The 14,969-nt window shown below is 32.7% G+C and overlaps 1 protein-coding gene across 4 annotated transcripts; it reads right to left on the bottom strand.

Moving 5' to 3' along the window:
* Window position 1: 1 nt before the first annotated feature.
* LOC113853937 (U-box domain-containing protein 44-like) lies at window positions 2–5,865 on the bottom strand. 4 transcript variants are annotated; one of them, XM_027484659.1, is made up of 4 exons: window positions 5,249–5,865; window positions 4,276–5,027; window positions 3,875–4,175; window positions 2–1,659 (listed from the first exon to the last, which is right to left on the bottom strand). In XM_027484659.1, the coding sequence occupies exons 2-4, from the start codon at window positions 5,011–5,013 to the stop codon at window positions 206–208; spliced, it is 2,493 nt and encodes an 830-aa protein (XP_027340460.1). In that variant the 5' UTR covers window positions 5,014–5,027; window positions 5,249–5,865; the 3' UTR covers window positions 2–205. The 4 variants fall into 4 exon arrangements, with proteins under 4 accessions (XP_027340460.1, XP_027340461.1, XP_027340462.1 ...); XM_027484661.1 differs by having other exon boundaries at window positions 29–1,659; window positions 5,303–5,734; XM_027484662.1 differs by having other exon boundaries at window positions 29–1,659; window positions 5,493–5,698.
* Window positions 5,866–14,969: the final 9,104 nt, after the last annotated feature.

Here is a 14,969-nt window from a genome sequence, read left to right as displayed (position 1 = left end):
AGACAAACGAAGCAATTCAATAAACTGAAAGAATCAACCTTGATACATTACCAAACAATTTTTACTATCTTTTACTCTAACAAATGGCACTATGTGGTTCATCCAAAATAAGATAAAATACAAGCATGTACACCAAAATAATATAAATGAATTGAGATCAAAACAAAATCACTGCCACAGCATTGCTCATAAAGAAAGGCATGTTTCAAAAGTAACTTGATTGAGCTTGCAACAACTCCAGCTCAGCTAATACTTTGGCAACTGTTGATTTCAATCTAGAATCACTCTTCTGGGCCAGATCAATAAGAACCACCTGAGCAGATTCTCCATATTTTACTCTATGTTCTGCAAACTTGAATATTCTCTCCAACATCCATAATGCTTTTTCTTGAACCTTTGCATCCACAACTTGAAGACTTCTTATAATACCCTGCACACCTGACAACTTGGCAATGCAATTGACACCACCTTCCCAAATTTCATCTTGCAGAAGAGTTGAGAGAGCATACAAAGCAGCTTCAACTACTTCTCTCCCCGGATCTTCCAATAATTGTATAAGGGGAGAAACAGCACCAGCCTTGACCAAACAAAATGTTCTGTTTACAAAGCAATATCCATCATGGACTTCACAATATGCATTCACGGAGGGTGAAACACACAACCACCTTGACTTTCTAGACTTCCTAAGAGACACAGAATTCTGCGATAGTTGAGCCAGCGAGATTGCAGCCTTCGATTTTGTGATTGCTGAACCACTTGAGAGCAGTTTTACTAGCAAAGAAATCACACCATGCTCTGCTGAAAGAAGTTGTAATTTCTTGTCGGAGGGATTTGTGAAGCGTATAATAACACTTGCTATACTATCTGCTAAGCTATTAGTTGTTGATGAATTACTTCCTGTGACAGAATTCATAATGGTTATTAAAATTGGCAGCAAATTTGCCCTCTTTAGTATATCTGTCACTTTTTTATCACTAGCAGGAAGATTACTCAGTATGCCAACTGCAGCTGCTTGTTCAATCTTCGATGTTGATGATGAAACTATATCAACAATGTTGTAAAGATGAGTTTCATCAAGATGTTCAGTCAACTCATCTGTTAGATCTTTAGAGAGGGTGTACAGCAAATGTAATACCTTACTCCGGATTTTGATATTGTTTTCCTTCAGAAAGGGTAAGAGTAGCTGAAGTGCACCTTTTTCTTTCATTTTGCTTCTCACTTTGGATGCACCAGGATGTGCAGCTATGTTATTTAGAGCTTCTAACAGATGACCTTGAATTATGGGGCTAGATAGGTTCAAAAGTGAAAGCATCTGTTGAGCCACATCTTCATTAACAAGAATGGATTCCGACTGAGCGATTCTTGCGAGAATAGCTGATGCAGGCTCTCGTAAAGTCATAAGCACAGATGTTACTGAGAAAAGAAGTTGTAGCAGAGATCCAGCAATTCCAGATCTGATCAAATGTTGCACATTTTCTGTCAAGCTAGACAGATTTTGTAGTGCATTTAGTGCTGATAACTTGGACTCAAATTTTCCAGTACTAAACATACTGACAAGGGGCTCAATTGCCCCATCTTCTCCAAGGGACAGTTTGCTGTGATCAGTGAGCTCCAACCTAGAAAGTGCTGTTGCCATTAGGATCTTGTTCATGTCAGGCCCTACAATAACATGATTTCAAATTTTCAGGTACAGGAATGTAGTATCATTTGCCTCAGTTTTGATCATTGTTGATTTAAAAAGCCATACAGATAACAATTAACAAATCAAAGATGTCTTATTTTTCTGATTGGTAACAGGCAACATGTCCTATTTTTGTAGTTATCCAGTCCTTAGTTACTAACTAATTATTCCACTAACTATGGAGGTTTCCTGTCACAGAGCAGCATACCAATCCTATAGAACTAAAAGGCAACAAACAGTAGAAAACACATCAAAATTTTACATCTCCAGATAGTACAATACTTGGCAACTGTTGATTCAGTTAGTGAAGAGAACATGAAGGGAGACAAAGCCCAAGCCCAGCAAGAAGACCAAGCTCATGATCCATTACAAGGATTAGGAGGGCTCATGACCAAAGCTAGAACAAGGAAGGCCCAAGAGGCTCTCAAACTCATGCTAAGCTCTTCGATAGAAGTCCAACCACAAGTTGAGACCCAATACTCAGATGAAGCCCGAAATATGAATTCTAGGGTGTACAAATGCCTAGCCCACCTAGAATGAGAAGAGAAAGGCCCACGAATGAATCTTAACTTGCAAGAATAGTACTTTTAATAAAGGGCGTGAATATAAAAATATACATAAATACTTTCGCAGGAATAGGATTAGAACCCAAGTACTTAAAGCTAGATATGTGTCTTTAACACTAGAACATCTCATTGATGCTTGTGCTTACTCTTTTTAGTTTTTAATATAATTAGTTGGGCAAGTTCCTAATTTGCCTAAACGATATTGTACTAAAACTATTGAGCTGGATGAATCTAATCACAATTCAGTTAGAACCCAAATACTTGAAGCTAGATATGTGTCTTTAACCACTGAAACATCTCATTGATGTTTGTGATTATTTTTAGTTTTTGTTAAGTTTAATTGAACAAACTCCCAATTTGTCTAAATGAGATTGAACTATAACTATTGAGCTGGATGAATCAAATCAGAAGACAATTTTTGCTTGCGATTGTGAGAGTTCTCTTTTGGCTAGGGTTCGTCCTACCTTCATTGATCTTATCAAGAAATTCCCTTTTGTTGTGGCGATCTTAGGCTCATCAACCCTTATTTTTGTGGTGCCTTGTTCCTTGAAAACTAAATCTATTTCCGTGTCTAAATAGTCCCTATACAATTTATTTTCAATTCTGTGTTTTAGGAATCTCAGATTATCTCCAAATTTTGGAACTCACCAAATTTGTACAGAATAACTCTTGTTTGTTACTCACAAAAGAAGCATCATTTTCTAGTGATTCTTGTGCCAAATTTGTAGTTCAGAATGAGTTCTTTCACCTCGTTTTGGAATCATTCCAATTTGAAACCTGTAGCTTGGGATATAGCCTTTTCTTACCGAATGTGTTTTTCTTTTCATGTTTATCAGGCCCTAATAGGTCCAAAAGTTCAAGAGGGTTGGATTTTATCCTCATGAGTTGGGGAGCATAGCAAAACTATCAAATTAAGATTAAACTGGAGTTTAGTGTACATTACATTATCCTAAATAAACACATCGTGGTTTCCATCAGTGATAGCCTAACATCCTCTGCAAAAATGTAAAATAATTTAGTAGATAGCTTTAGCTGAAAGTTGAAACCATATGCTAACTTTTCTGTTTCTGTTGTCTACAAACTCAATCAATTTTTAGCTCCTTGCACTCAGAAAACAGTAGTATATTCAATGATATATACTTGAGGGGAACCGATAACTACTGTCATGAACAATTATAGTATCAGATATATTATTAGATAAGTGTAATATTATTATTAACTGTCATGTTGATGGCTATGGGTAGAATTAGGAGTAGTAATGTAGTATTAGAATATATGATAGAAAATAACTTATCCTGCATTAGTCGTTCTGTATAGAATTAGAAACTGCCTTGATGACATTATTCACATAAAATAACTGACGGCCGTTATGTAGTAAGGTATATTTGTTATTAGGGTGTGTAATTAGGGAGGAGGTGTTGTTATTTGCAGTTTGTAGGGGACTTTTGTGTCTAGGATAGCAAGTTTATTGCTGTATTTTGTGTGATTTCAGTGTTCAATCTTGTGTTTTATTATTTTATCAATTGGTGCTCTATCATACTCTACAAATTACTTGTCATGAATGGATGGTCCATATTAATAATAGAGAAGGAAAGAGATGTATCAGTTAAGGAAAGTCCTGTATTACCTTCCTTCAAATAGTGCACTAGTGGCCTAAAGTAGCCAGCTTCAGCCATATGAAGTGCATTTTGAGTATTACTAGACAATATATCCAATAACTTTGCTGCATCATGTGAAGCCACAGGGTCATCGCCATTAAGGATTGCAACTAACATAACAATACACCCTTGAATTCTTCCAATACGCCGTCGAACTGCAGAAATGTCAGAGAGGTCTAGCAACAGCCCCACTGCTTCCCTTCTCTCTTCTGAATCTCTTGTCAATGACTTCACCACTGCTGATAAAAACTCAATATCTACCATCTTCTCCTGCAGTAAACTACTTCATAAAGTAAGATAAAACAACCACATGTGCACTGATTTTAGACCAAAATTTAGAAGAAACATCACCTTGTGTCAATGATTTTACCTTTTTCTCATCATTTCCAAAAGCAAAACTTCTTAGCAATCGCATGATGGCAAGCCTATTGTCAGCCTTACATGAACCTAGACGATTGAAAAGAATGGCAATAATTGCTTCCTCATTAATCAAACCACCATCCAGTCTTTCATTCCTCAAGAACTCCTTTAGTCTCAAAAGTGCAATTGCAAACTCTTCATCATTTCCATTCTTAAGCTGCAAAACAACATCATCAATAGAAACATCGATTATTTCCTCTTCTATTTCCCCCGTCAGCTTTGTGTCAGTGCTGGTTAACTCTGATTTTGGGCTTGAAGTTTGGCTTAAATTTCCATCAAATTTAGCATTCATCAATTGTCTTTGTAATGTACCAATCTTTTCTCTGAAATCCGCAGACACTTCAAGGCTAGCTACAAGCAGAAGGCCTAATGACCGACCGATATCATGTGTTATGTCCTCAGTTTGCTTGATTGGTTGTCTCAAATTGGTACTTTTTGTCAAAGCTTTGGCACGCCTTAACTCATTTTCAAGAGATTCCAACGATTTTCTTATAGGTGGCTTGTCCAAGACTGTGCTTTTGTCCCTCAAATCATTGAAAATTGGTGGGAATTTCTCAACCAACATGGCAAACTCAGCAAAAATATCTACCTCAATTTCAGAGTTCTTAGCAAGAGAAGCAACCTCATCAGCCAAAACTATCAGCTCTGACAACAATTCAGAAAAATTTCCCCTTTCCTTGTTTTCCATCTTGTCTTTGAAAACTGTGCTTGTGAAGACAAAGGAAAAACCACTCATCACTTACCCGTTATAGAAACTTAAGATCCTGAATTGGACAACAACAATAGACAACTAGAGAAAAGTGCCAGCAAGAAATTAAAAACGAAAACAAAAACAAAAACAAAATTCACATAATTAACATATATATACTAGAATAATCAAGCATAGCAAAATAAAAAGAAGGGAGGGTGAAAAATGCTTGAACCTGCAGAGAAAATGCAAGGATGACTTAATAAAACAGAGAATTTGACTGTTTCACCTCAGACCAACATGTTCAAAGTTGAGCAATTTTCAGATAACAAGGTGTAAATAACAACACCACCCCACTACCCACTTTCTTCTTGTTATTGGCCTTGAAGCATAAGAAGGGTAAAACAAGGTGTGGAATTGTTTTGCTTTTCTTATGTTTGGTTTGGAATATAGTAAGCAAAAGATGTCTTGAGGGTCACCATCAGACGGCTGTGACCCATTAAATATAATAAGGTGCTTTCATATGGTTTCTTTGCTTTGCTCGTCATGGTCACGTTGTGCTTCCAACAAGTAAGTGAAACATAGTGAAGGAACAATAGAAGACGAAGTCAAAGCCTGATGCAGATGCACTCTCTTTCTCTCTCTACGTGGACTTGTACGAAGGATGTGTGTGTTTTTGTGGTTTTGCATGATTTTGCTTTTGTTCTGAGTTCTTCGTTGCAACCGTTTTCAGCTTTGAATGCATTAACGAGACTTCTAGATGGTGGGTGGGTCAAACACTCAAAACATTACCATATGTCTCGAGTTTACAGGCTGCGGTACAATTCGCTCCCAGCCCCACGTAATTGCCCACAAAATTGTTCTTTATTTTTTGTTTTCAACTTAGTTCTGACATTTGGACCACTGCTACAATAGTACTGGTAGATTGAGAGGGGCTCCACGAAGTTGGAAGTTATTCAGTTTAATAATTTTTTATGTCTATTAAGTTTTATCAATTTCACTTAAATTCGTAGAATTTTGTATAGTTTAAAATTAATTATTTAAATACAGGTGAAAGCTACGCTAGGTTATTTTTAGCAAAATAAGGGACTCTGAAATAATTTTCAAAAAAACATGCTATAACAAATTTTAAAAATTTGAATATTTAAAATTTTAATTTTTACTAAATTTTATAGATAAAGAATTTTAATTATTTAAATATTTAAAATAAGTCATTCTTTAACATAATTTTTTTAAAATAAAAAAATATAATTATTTATTTACGTAAAATTATATCATATTTCTCTTAAGTTCACTCTTATCTTTATTTTTAAAGATATTTAAAATTTTGTTTTATATTTTCAATATAAAGTTCAAAAATAAATTGAGTGACTAAAATTAAACTTTCTTTGATAAAAGTTTGAAAAAAGAAATCTAAGACAAGAGATCTAATAAAATTATGTAATCCTCTCTTAGAAATAGTTGTACAAGTTTTGTTTAATTTTTTTCTTTTATTTCAATTCCTTCTTATTTATCGTCTTTAATAATATGCAAACCTGTTTCTCACATCTACCCTACATCGTAAACCTACATAACCATTTTTCCTTTGAATTGTTATACTTTTAAATGTAAGGGTTTTCTATTTGAAAATATTATATACTCATTTCAATTATTTTTAAAAATTATCAATTTGGTTTTATCATAATAGGGTTAATGACTAAAGATATTTTGTTGAACTAGAAAAAATGCAAAAAATTTACTTTGTTGTAATTTTTGCTTAAGTTAGAGTTATTCGCTTAAGCTAAATTTAGATAAAGATGAATCTAAATTTTTTGTCAAATTCGCTTAAGTTAACACACATTCACTTAAGCGAATCATACATAGAGATAATTCTAAATTTTTTGTCAAAATTATCTTAGCCACAGTCTATGCGCTTAAGCGAATCAAAGACATATATGAATCTAACACTAATGTTCATCGCTTAAGTCGTTATTGTGTTGTATTTCACGGCTTAAGCAGATTATATTCTGCTTAAGCGAATTACTTCTAGTGAATTATTTTTTCAATAATTTTAACTTAAGCAAAAAAAAAAAAAAAAAACTCAGCTTAAGTGAATGTTGTAGAATTTGTGCGATGCAAAAATGACCATTACATAGGGAGAACATGTGAAAGATTTAAAAGGGCATTGAATAATATATCAATACAAAACTTCATTTTCATGATGAATTGAGACTGTAAGAGTGAATATAAAAGTTTTAATTTTAAAAATCATTAACTTCATAAACAGGATTTGTGGAGAGCTCTAAAGATCTAACAAAATATTTAACATTCCATTGATTCAAAAATTATTTTTTTATTATGTATTCAAATTGCATTTAAATACGCATCTGAATGCATACTTTCTTAAAATAAAGCTAGAAGATTCAGGATACATAAAGATAAAGAGAAGAAAAAATAACATACCGAACTTTGAAGACAAAAGATAGTAATAGGTTTTAAAGTTACAAAGTCTAAAGAGAAATTTTAATTTTTTTTTTACAAAGGATTAAATGATAAATATGTATAAACTTATACTATTAAGTTATAGGTAAAAGATCTAAACCTTTTATAGATTTTAAAATACATTCAATGGTTTAAAAATGGCCACTCACTGATGAATTACTTACTTTGGTAACTCATACTACCCTCCACCTTTAATATATAATATATTATTTTTTCTTTTTAAAAATTCTATTGACAGTGAGTGTTTAACTCAAACATTATAACAACTTTTTATAAAATATTTAAAAGTTCTTATTATGTATATCAACTTTATTAAAATTTTTACAAAAATAAATTTATAAATATTTTATGACATTATTTTATTTGAAAGTATAAAATGTTTTAAAATATAAGTGAGTAACAAATTTTGAATAATAAATTTATAAATATTTAAATTATATAAAATTTGATATATATAATTATTAAGATAAATTAATTGTTAGATTGATTAATCTTATATTTTATAAAAAAGATATTAAGTAGTATAAATATTCTTCAAGTTTGATGTTGATTTTAAGAAATTATGACTACTTTTTGAAATATTTATTGTAATTTGTTTGTAAGGATTTATATATATAGACTTGTCTATTTCATAAATTCTTATATGAGCTCAAGCAAGCTCGCCGTTAGTTGTTTAATAATTTTTTATGTTTTCTCACATCTTTGGGATAAAGGTAATCCCTTTATGATTATTTGCTATTTAGTAACAAGAGAAATATTTATTTAATATTATTTTTATTGGAATAGATAACTCAATTGTATAAGTTAAAAATCATTTTAATTCTTATTTCAAAATAAAAGACTTGAGTATTCTTAAGTATTTCCCTTGTACCAAGGCTGTAAGATCACAAAAGATATTATTACTATTTCTCAAAGGAAATATGTTTTTGATATTCTTTCAAACATAGTTATACTTGCAGCTAAACCAGCGCTAACTTTCATGGTAAAAAATTCTCATCTACGTCTAATTGACTCTATCTCATTCCATGATGTTTCATCCTACCAAAAGCTGGTTGGCAAACTTTTTTACTTAACCGCACACAACCAAATATCACTTTTAGCATGCAGCAACTTTATGAGTTCATGTTAGCTCTAGCTACTCATTATAAAGCACCCATTTGCATCATGCAATATACCACAGGTGCTCATAGTAAAGGACTATTTTATTCAGTAGATTCTCCTTTGCAAATCAAGGCTTTTGGTGACTTGGATTGGGGTGCCTACCATGACTCAACACAATCCATCATTGGTTATAGTATCTTTTCATGAAATTCTCTTATATCTTGAAAATTTAAGAAACATAATACAATGTATATAGATCATCCTTTGAGGCAAAATGTCGTGCTCTTGCAACAATTGTAACACCCTAATTTTCATTTGCATTTTCTTGTTTTTAAAATGGAAGAGTTTTCTTTTTCTTTTTTAAAAAAGAGAAAGAATATTCCTTTTAGCTAAAGCGAAATTTTTTTGCTAAAGCAAGAATAGATTAGATTTTCTCATATGTACTCTTGCTCAAGTAAGAAATCTCTTGCTTGAGCAAAAATTCGCAACAGAAATGGGTAGCTCTCTGCCATGTTTTTGCTCAAGTGAAGATACTCTTGCTCGAGCAAAAATATTAGCAGAAAAATAGCACCTTTTGTCTGATTTTCTCGCTCAATTGAGAATATCCTTGCTTAAGCGAGAATCCTTGAGATAAAGGGGTATTTAAGTGATTTTGGCCTTCTAAAAATACATATCTAAAACCAAGAAACTATTCTCATCCCTTTTTATGTTATCTCTTCTTTTCTTCTTAGAGAAAGCCTCCATTTAACTCCGAATCTCTTTTAGATATGAACTTCAACGTCTATTCTACTTGAATCCAAGTAATTTCTAGAGCTTAGCTTTTAAATCTCATTCCTATTTCTCCGTTATTTCTTTTCATAATAATACTCTACTCCATGATGTTAGAAAGAACATTGGTATTTGGGCAATATCTCTTAACAAAACATTGAGCTTCTCCCTAGATCTTGTGAAGAACTTGGTCTCAAAGGCTTATTTCCAAGTAAGGGGAGTTGATCCTAAATCCTAAGTTTTATTTTTATGCTTTAGCTTGAAGAACTCACAATACCCTATTTTGAATAATAGATCTGAAGTACTTTTTTGAAAATATAATGTTAAGAATGAAAATTTTGGGCATGAAAAACTTATGAGTGTTTTTAGAACTATTTAAATGCAATTTCATAGAAAAGTTCTGAATAAAACCATTTTAATAAGTTCCATGATTTGGGCAATGACCATTATGTATGTACAGTAAGTTATAGATTATTATTTTGAACAATATGTGTGTTGTGAATAATGCTAAACTCTAGCATAGGTGATTTTACTAAGACCGAGAAAGTGTAATCTTTGATAATATACGATGAACTATATGTTGGGTCTAAGTTCGAAGCTGTCCGACCTTTAGCACATTGTATTGAATTGTTTGGTGATATGTGTAACATCCTAAAAAAAATTGACTAATTCTTGAATGTTAGTTGATGCTTATTGGTTTAACTTTCTGGAAATTTTTTTTTCTTTCTTTTCTTTTCATCTTTTCTTCTTTCTTTCTCTTTCTTTTTCTCTTCTCATTACCGTTTTTAGTATCTTGATTAGCTATCATTATTTTCTTTCCTTTGTAACCACTTCTTAATCCTTGTTTCTAATTTTACTATGCTTAATGTAGGACCATTTCTGTCATTCTATTCGGTATGATGATTATATGTTACCGTATGGACATTTTAGCTTAGATTCCAAATACTTTGATTTCATACTAAGTACAAGTGCTGGACCCGCCCTTCCCCTATTTTGGTGGTGAATTATTTTTCTACATGAGGACCATAAGTAGAACATGTTGTGAGGGAGGTGTTGAGGTTCATCTTAGAAATCTTCTGAATTAACATTTCTACGTGTTAGTCTTTATGTTTCACAAACTCTCACCCCCTACTTACATACCTTCAATTACCTTGTTTCCCTTTTTTAAAAAATTTCCCAGACAAGTGTAATACAGAATGAGAAAAATGTATCCCTAGTGCATTGCAGTGGTACGTGAGTAACCATTTCTTTTTACTATAAATTATTTCTATTTTCTTCACCGTGATAAATACTTTATGGTACCTTCTTTTTATCTAATACAGTTAAATTAGAAATCCTTTTTTTATTGGCTTCCCCAACAACCGCAAATCAAATCCCTCAAACCACATTAATATAGATATAATTGTTGGCCATTCATTTTTGAATTATCTCCCTGCATTAGACACTCGTGATTGTAGCTTTATGCATTGGTGTGAATAGACTTAGTAAATTACAGAGTCTTAATAACTTAGTGGAGGCTAGTGAAATGTCACTCAGAAATTTTGTAGTGGAATGAGAGAGAATAAGGGTGAGTCTTAATGACTGACTAGGTGGCAGCTCCTCATACTGACCCTTAATAAGGAATTAGCATTTGATTAGAGAAGCCCCTGCATAATGATATGCATATAAAAGGAAACTCACCCCTCATTGCCTATTTTTTACCTTCAGAAAGAAATATTGTTTGAAAGAAACACCGAGAGAACAAAGAGGTTAAGTTCCACCTTCTAAAACTGCACTCACCTCATCATTTTGCCATCCAGGCTTCCTACTCTTGGTCAACCATGCTAACAAACTCAAGTCATTCGCCAGAATCTTACTCCAGAAAGGGGACCCTCACACTTCATCTATTTCTTTCTTACGATCAATCTAATGTAAAGGGGAGTCCTAGTGTCTCTGGTCGTTGTATGCACAGTAGTATATTGTATATGTTATTGGGCTTCTTGTACCATATTATAACTTCCACCGAACTGCATGCATGGTGTCTTCCTTGATTTCATAGTGTCTTTACACTATTTAATAACTGAATGAGTTTTTAACTACTTGTTTCACAAGCAACTATTGTTAGAATTTTGTTGCATGTTATTGTTATCATGTTTGCCAACCTCCTTTATCTCTTACAAGGTTTTCTTGGCAAAAATCTCGCAGGTAATACTATGCAAGTATGAGAGTGAACGTTTTTCTTTCTTTTATCTGATAATAAAGACTCTTCGTTTGAAGACCCCTACCTAGAATGAAGTCTCTTTAGGTTGTAGACACCTTTTCTCTGGTATTCGACTGATACTGTGTTGGGAAATTGGTAAAGGTATTATTCCATAGTGTATTTTATCACTTTGCATAGATAAACAATTTTGAATGTTTACCCATAGGTAATTTGAGAGAATCATGTAAGGTGGTATTTAGATTGTAATTTTGAAAAATGTATATATGTGATTCTGTTTTAAACTTATTAATTTAGCTGTACTGTGATGGTCCTACCCCTGTGATTGGACACTAAAAATCCTACCTTCGCACCTTCATGATTCAATATATGTGAAAGGGACTATAGTGACTTTTAGGGGTGTCCACGGGTCAGTTTGGTTTAGGTTTAGGAGAAAAAATAATTTGAACTGATCAAAATGGATTAGTTTGGTTTGGTTCAAATTTTTGAAAAAAAAAATTGAAAATCCGAACCAAACACGAACGGGTTGGTTCAGTTTGGATCATTGGATTATCTGATTAAATAACCTAAAATAAAATATGTATAAAAAATAGAAAAATATCAATTTTTTTCATTCGAATAATTCTTAACACATAATTTTAACACAATTACACAACATTCTGACACAAATATACAAATTCAAAACAAGTCTCAATTTAAAACTAAAAAATCAAATTCAAAATAAGTGTGAGAGATCTCTAAAGTCAAAATAATTCAAATACTACAATAACATAAACACTTATTCTTCATTTCTTTGTCTTCATTTTGACTCTTTACCACCCTATAATAACATAAATATTTAGTTAGCAAATAGTAGCTAATTAAAGAAATATTGGAATTCATCAAGTAATTATATATCTAAATATAACTTTCAACTCAAGAAGTGGATATATTGGGTTGAACTTGAACGTCTGTAAATGCATTAGGCTTAGGCATCTCTAAAGCCAAAATAATTCAAACACAAACATCAAAAAGGGAAAAAAAAATTAGTTCAAAAAGAATTAAATATAGAACATTGAAGATATATATTAAAAAATTAACAAGTTCAATGCCTTCTCCAAGCATCGCAAGTTGATCCATTTCAACCCGTAAATCAACCTTCTTGCTAGCTTTTATCCAATTTTTGGTATAAATTAAAGCTTCAACAGTTGTGGGACTTAAATAACTACGAGATGGGTCAAGAACTCGACCTCCTGTGCTAAATGGTGACTCAGAGGATACAGTGGACACTGTAATAGCTAATATATCTCTAGCCATATGAGAAAGAACACAATATTTTATTGAGGATTCGATTTCCACCATTGCAAAATATCAAATCCGGGAGCATTTCTTCAACATCATCCTCTAACTACCTTTCTATTTTATTCCTTTTCACTTGACCTTGCTTTTTTTCTCACATTCATTCTAAATTCATCCTCCCATGTATCATCATCATCATTACCATCATTGCCAATATTAAGATTAGATTGAGAGGCAACACTACTAGATTCATCAATAGGATACTGTGTCATATAAAAAGTTCAACTAATTTATTGATGAGGTCCTTCAACTTTTTCATCAATTCATTGCATTTTTCTACACTATACATCCGCTTAAAACAAAACTCAAGGTACTCAAGCTTATAGCAAGGATCAAGGAAAACAGCCACAAATAAGAGATAATTTATAGTGTCACTCTCCTAATATTTGCTAAACTTGACTTGTATATTTTTTGTCATCCTTTGTAATACAATATCATTACTTTGCCTCCACTTATTCAATGTTTTTTTGAATATCTTTCAACTTATGAAAGAAAGCATTAGATGTAACATGCAATGATCTAGAAAAGCAAAAAGTTACATCAAATAAAATTACTCTAAACTTCACAAACATGCGTGCACGAGTCCAATCATCGCTATTAGAACAACCCTTTCACTCTCAAGATTTATTAAATAGGCAGGATGATCATACTCAAGACGACTAAATTCTTTCTCATATTTTTCTGAAACTTCTAACATTAAATAAGTGGAGCTCTACCTAGTGGGACAATCAATAGTTAACAATGCTTGACTAGGTATATTGCCTCTTGAGCACACCTTTCAAAGTGGCCAATCTAAGTGGAGATCCCTTAACAAACTTACATGCAGCTCTAATTCTAGCAACTGAAATATCAATTTCCTTCAAACCATCACCAACAATTAAGTTCAAAATATGGGTACAACATCTCATATGCATGTACTCTCCATTTAATAAAGTTCTACCATTCCAATCACTCATGCCCCTAATTAAATATGAAATAGCCAAGTTGTTAGCACTTGCATTATCAATAGTTACATAACAAATCTTTGAAATCCCCCAATCTTTCAAGCATTTCTCTACGTATTTACCTATGGTGTCACCTTTATGGTCAGTAATCAACCCAAAGCTTAATATCTTTTTGTTTAATTCCCACCCAGCATCAATATAATGAGCTGTCACACAAATATAATTCATGTTTTGAATTGAAGTCCAATGAAACCATTTGATCATTCTTAGACAATATAGCTTTCAACTTCTCCTTTTCTGATTCAAACAGTAGCATGCAATCTCTAGCAATAGTTTGTCGAGAAGGAATTTTGAATCTCGGTTGAGCCTCAAGCATAAATTCTCTAAATTTGGGACCCTTAACAAACTTAAAAGGTTGCTTATCCATAATTATCATCCTAACAAGTGCTACCTAGGTTCGATCTTGATTAAAATCAAGAAGTTTAAAACTAATAGTAGAGGCATCTTCACTCTCCTTTCCAAATGCAAGTGTTTTTTTTGTCTCTTATCAACTATCCTATTTGGGTTTTTCAGACAAGACAAAACATGCTTATTCAAGTTTGTGGTTCCATGGGTAGAACTATTAGATGCATATAACTTTTGGCAATAGTTACAAATGGCCTTATCATTTTGTCTAGTGAAATGTTCCCAAGCATTGGATGACGGTCTACTAGGTTTTCTTTTCAATACCTCGAGTCCTTGTGTTTGCGTAGGAGCCTCTTGTTGTGTAGGAGTCCTTTGCCCTTTTGTAGAAGTCTCTAGTCCTTGTGATGAAGCTTCTTGCAACAGTGGAGTCTCTAGACCACCTTACTGTAATTCCATCCCACTAGAATTAGTTGGGGCATTCTCAGCAATTTCACTGTTATTTTCCATTTGTGGGCTGCAAAACCATAAGCATAAACAGATTTCAAAGCAGAGTAAAAATTAAAAATCAAAGAAACAGAGAAAAATTGCACATACACTCATTTCGATTTAGATCTGAGATGCAGATCTGGTGGAGAAAGAAGCGATGAATCACACTATTGCAGGGGAACAAATGTCTTGTAGGTTAGTAAGATACAAAGAGAAAAAGAAATTTAGGGATTTTG

The sequence above is a fragment of the Abrus precatorius genome, unplaced genomic scaffold, assembly GCF_003935025.1.
Source record: "Abrus precatorius isolate BTA unplaced genomic scaffold, Abrus_2018 Scaffold11, whole genome shotgun sequence".
In the NCBI taxonomy this organism is placed as follows: domain Eukaryota; kingdom Viridiplantae; phylum Streptophyta; class Magnoliopsida; order Fabales; family Fabaceae; genus Abrus; species Abrus precatorius.
This window is presented reverse-complemented; position numbering and strand designations above follow the sequence as displayed.

Excerpts from the sequence above, each read along its gene's own strand:
- LOC113853937 (XM_027484660.1), bottom strand. The coding sequence starts at position 5,061 with ATGAGTGGTTTTTCCTTTGTCTTCACAAGCACAGTTTTCAAAGACAAG. Across the intron at positions 4,176-4,275 it reads TTGGAAATGATGAGAAAAAG|GAGAAGATGGTAGATATTGA; the intron begins GTAAAATCATTG and ends AGTTTACTGCAG. Across the intron at positions 1,660-3,874 it reads AGTGCACTATTTGAAGGAAG|GGCCTGACATGAACAAGATC; the intron begins GTAATACAGGAC and ends ATGTTATTGTAG.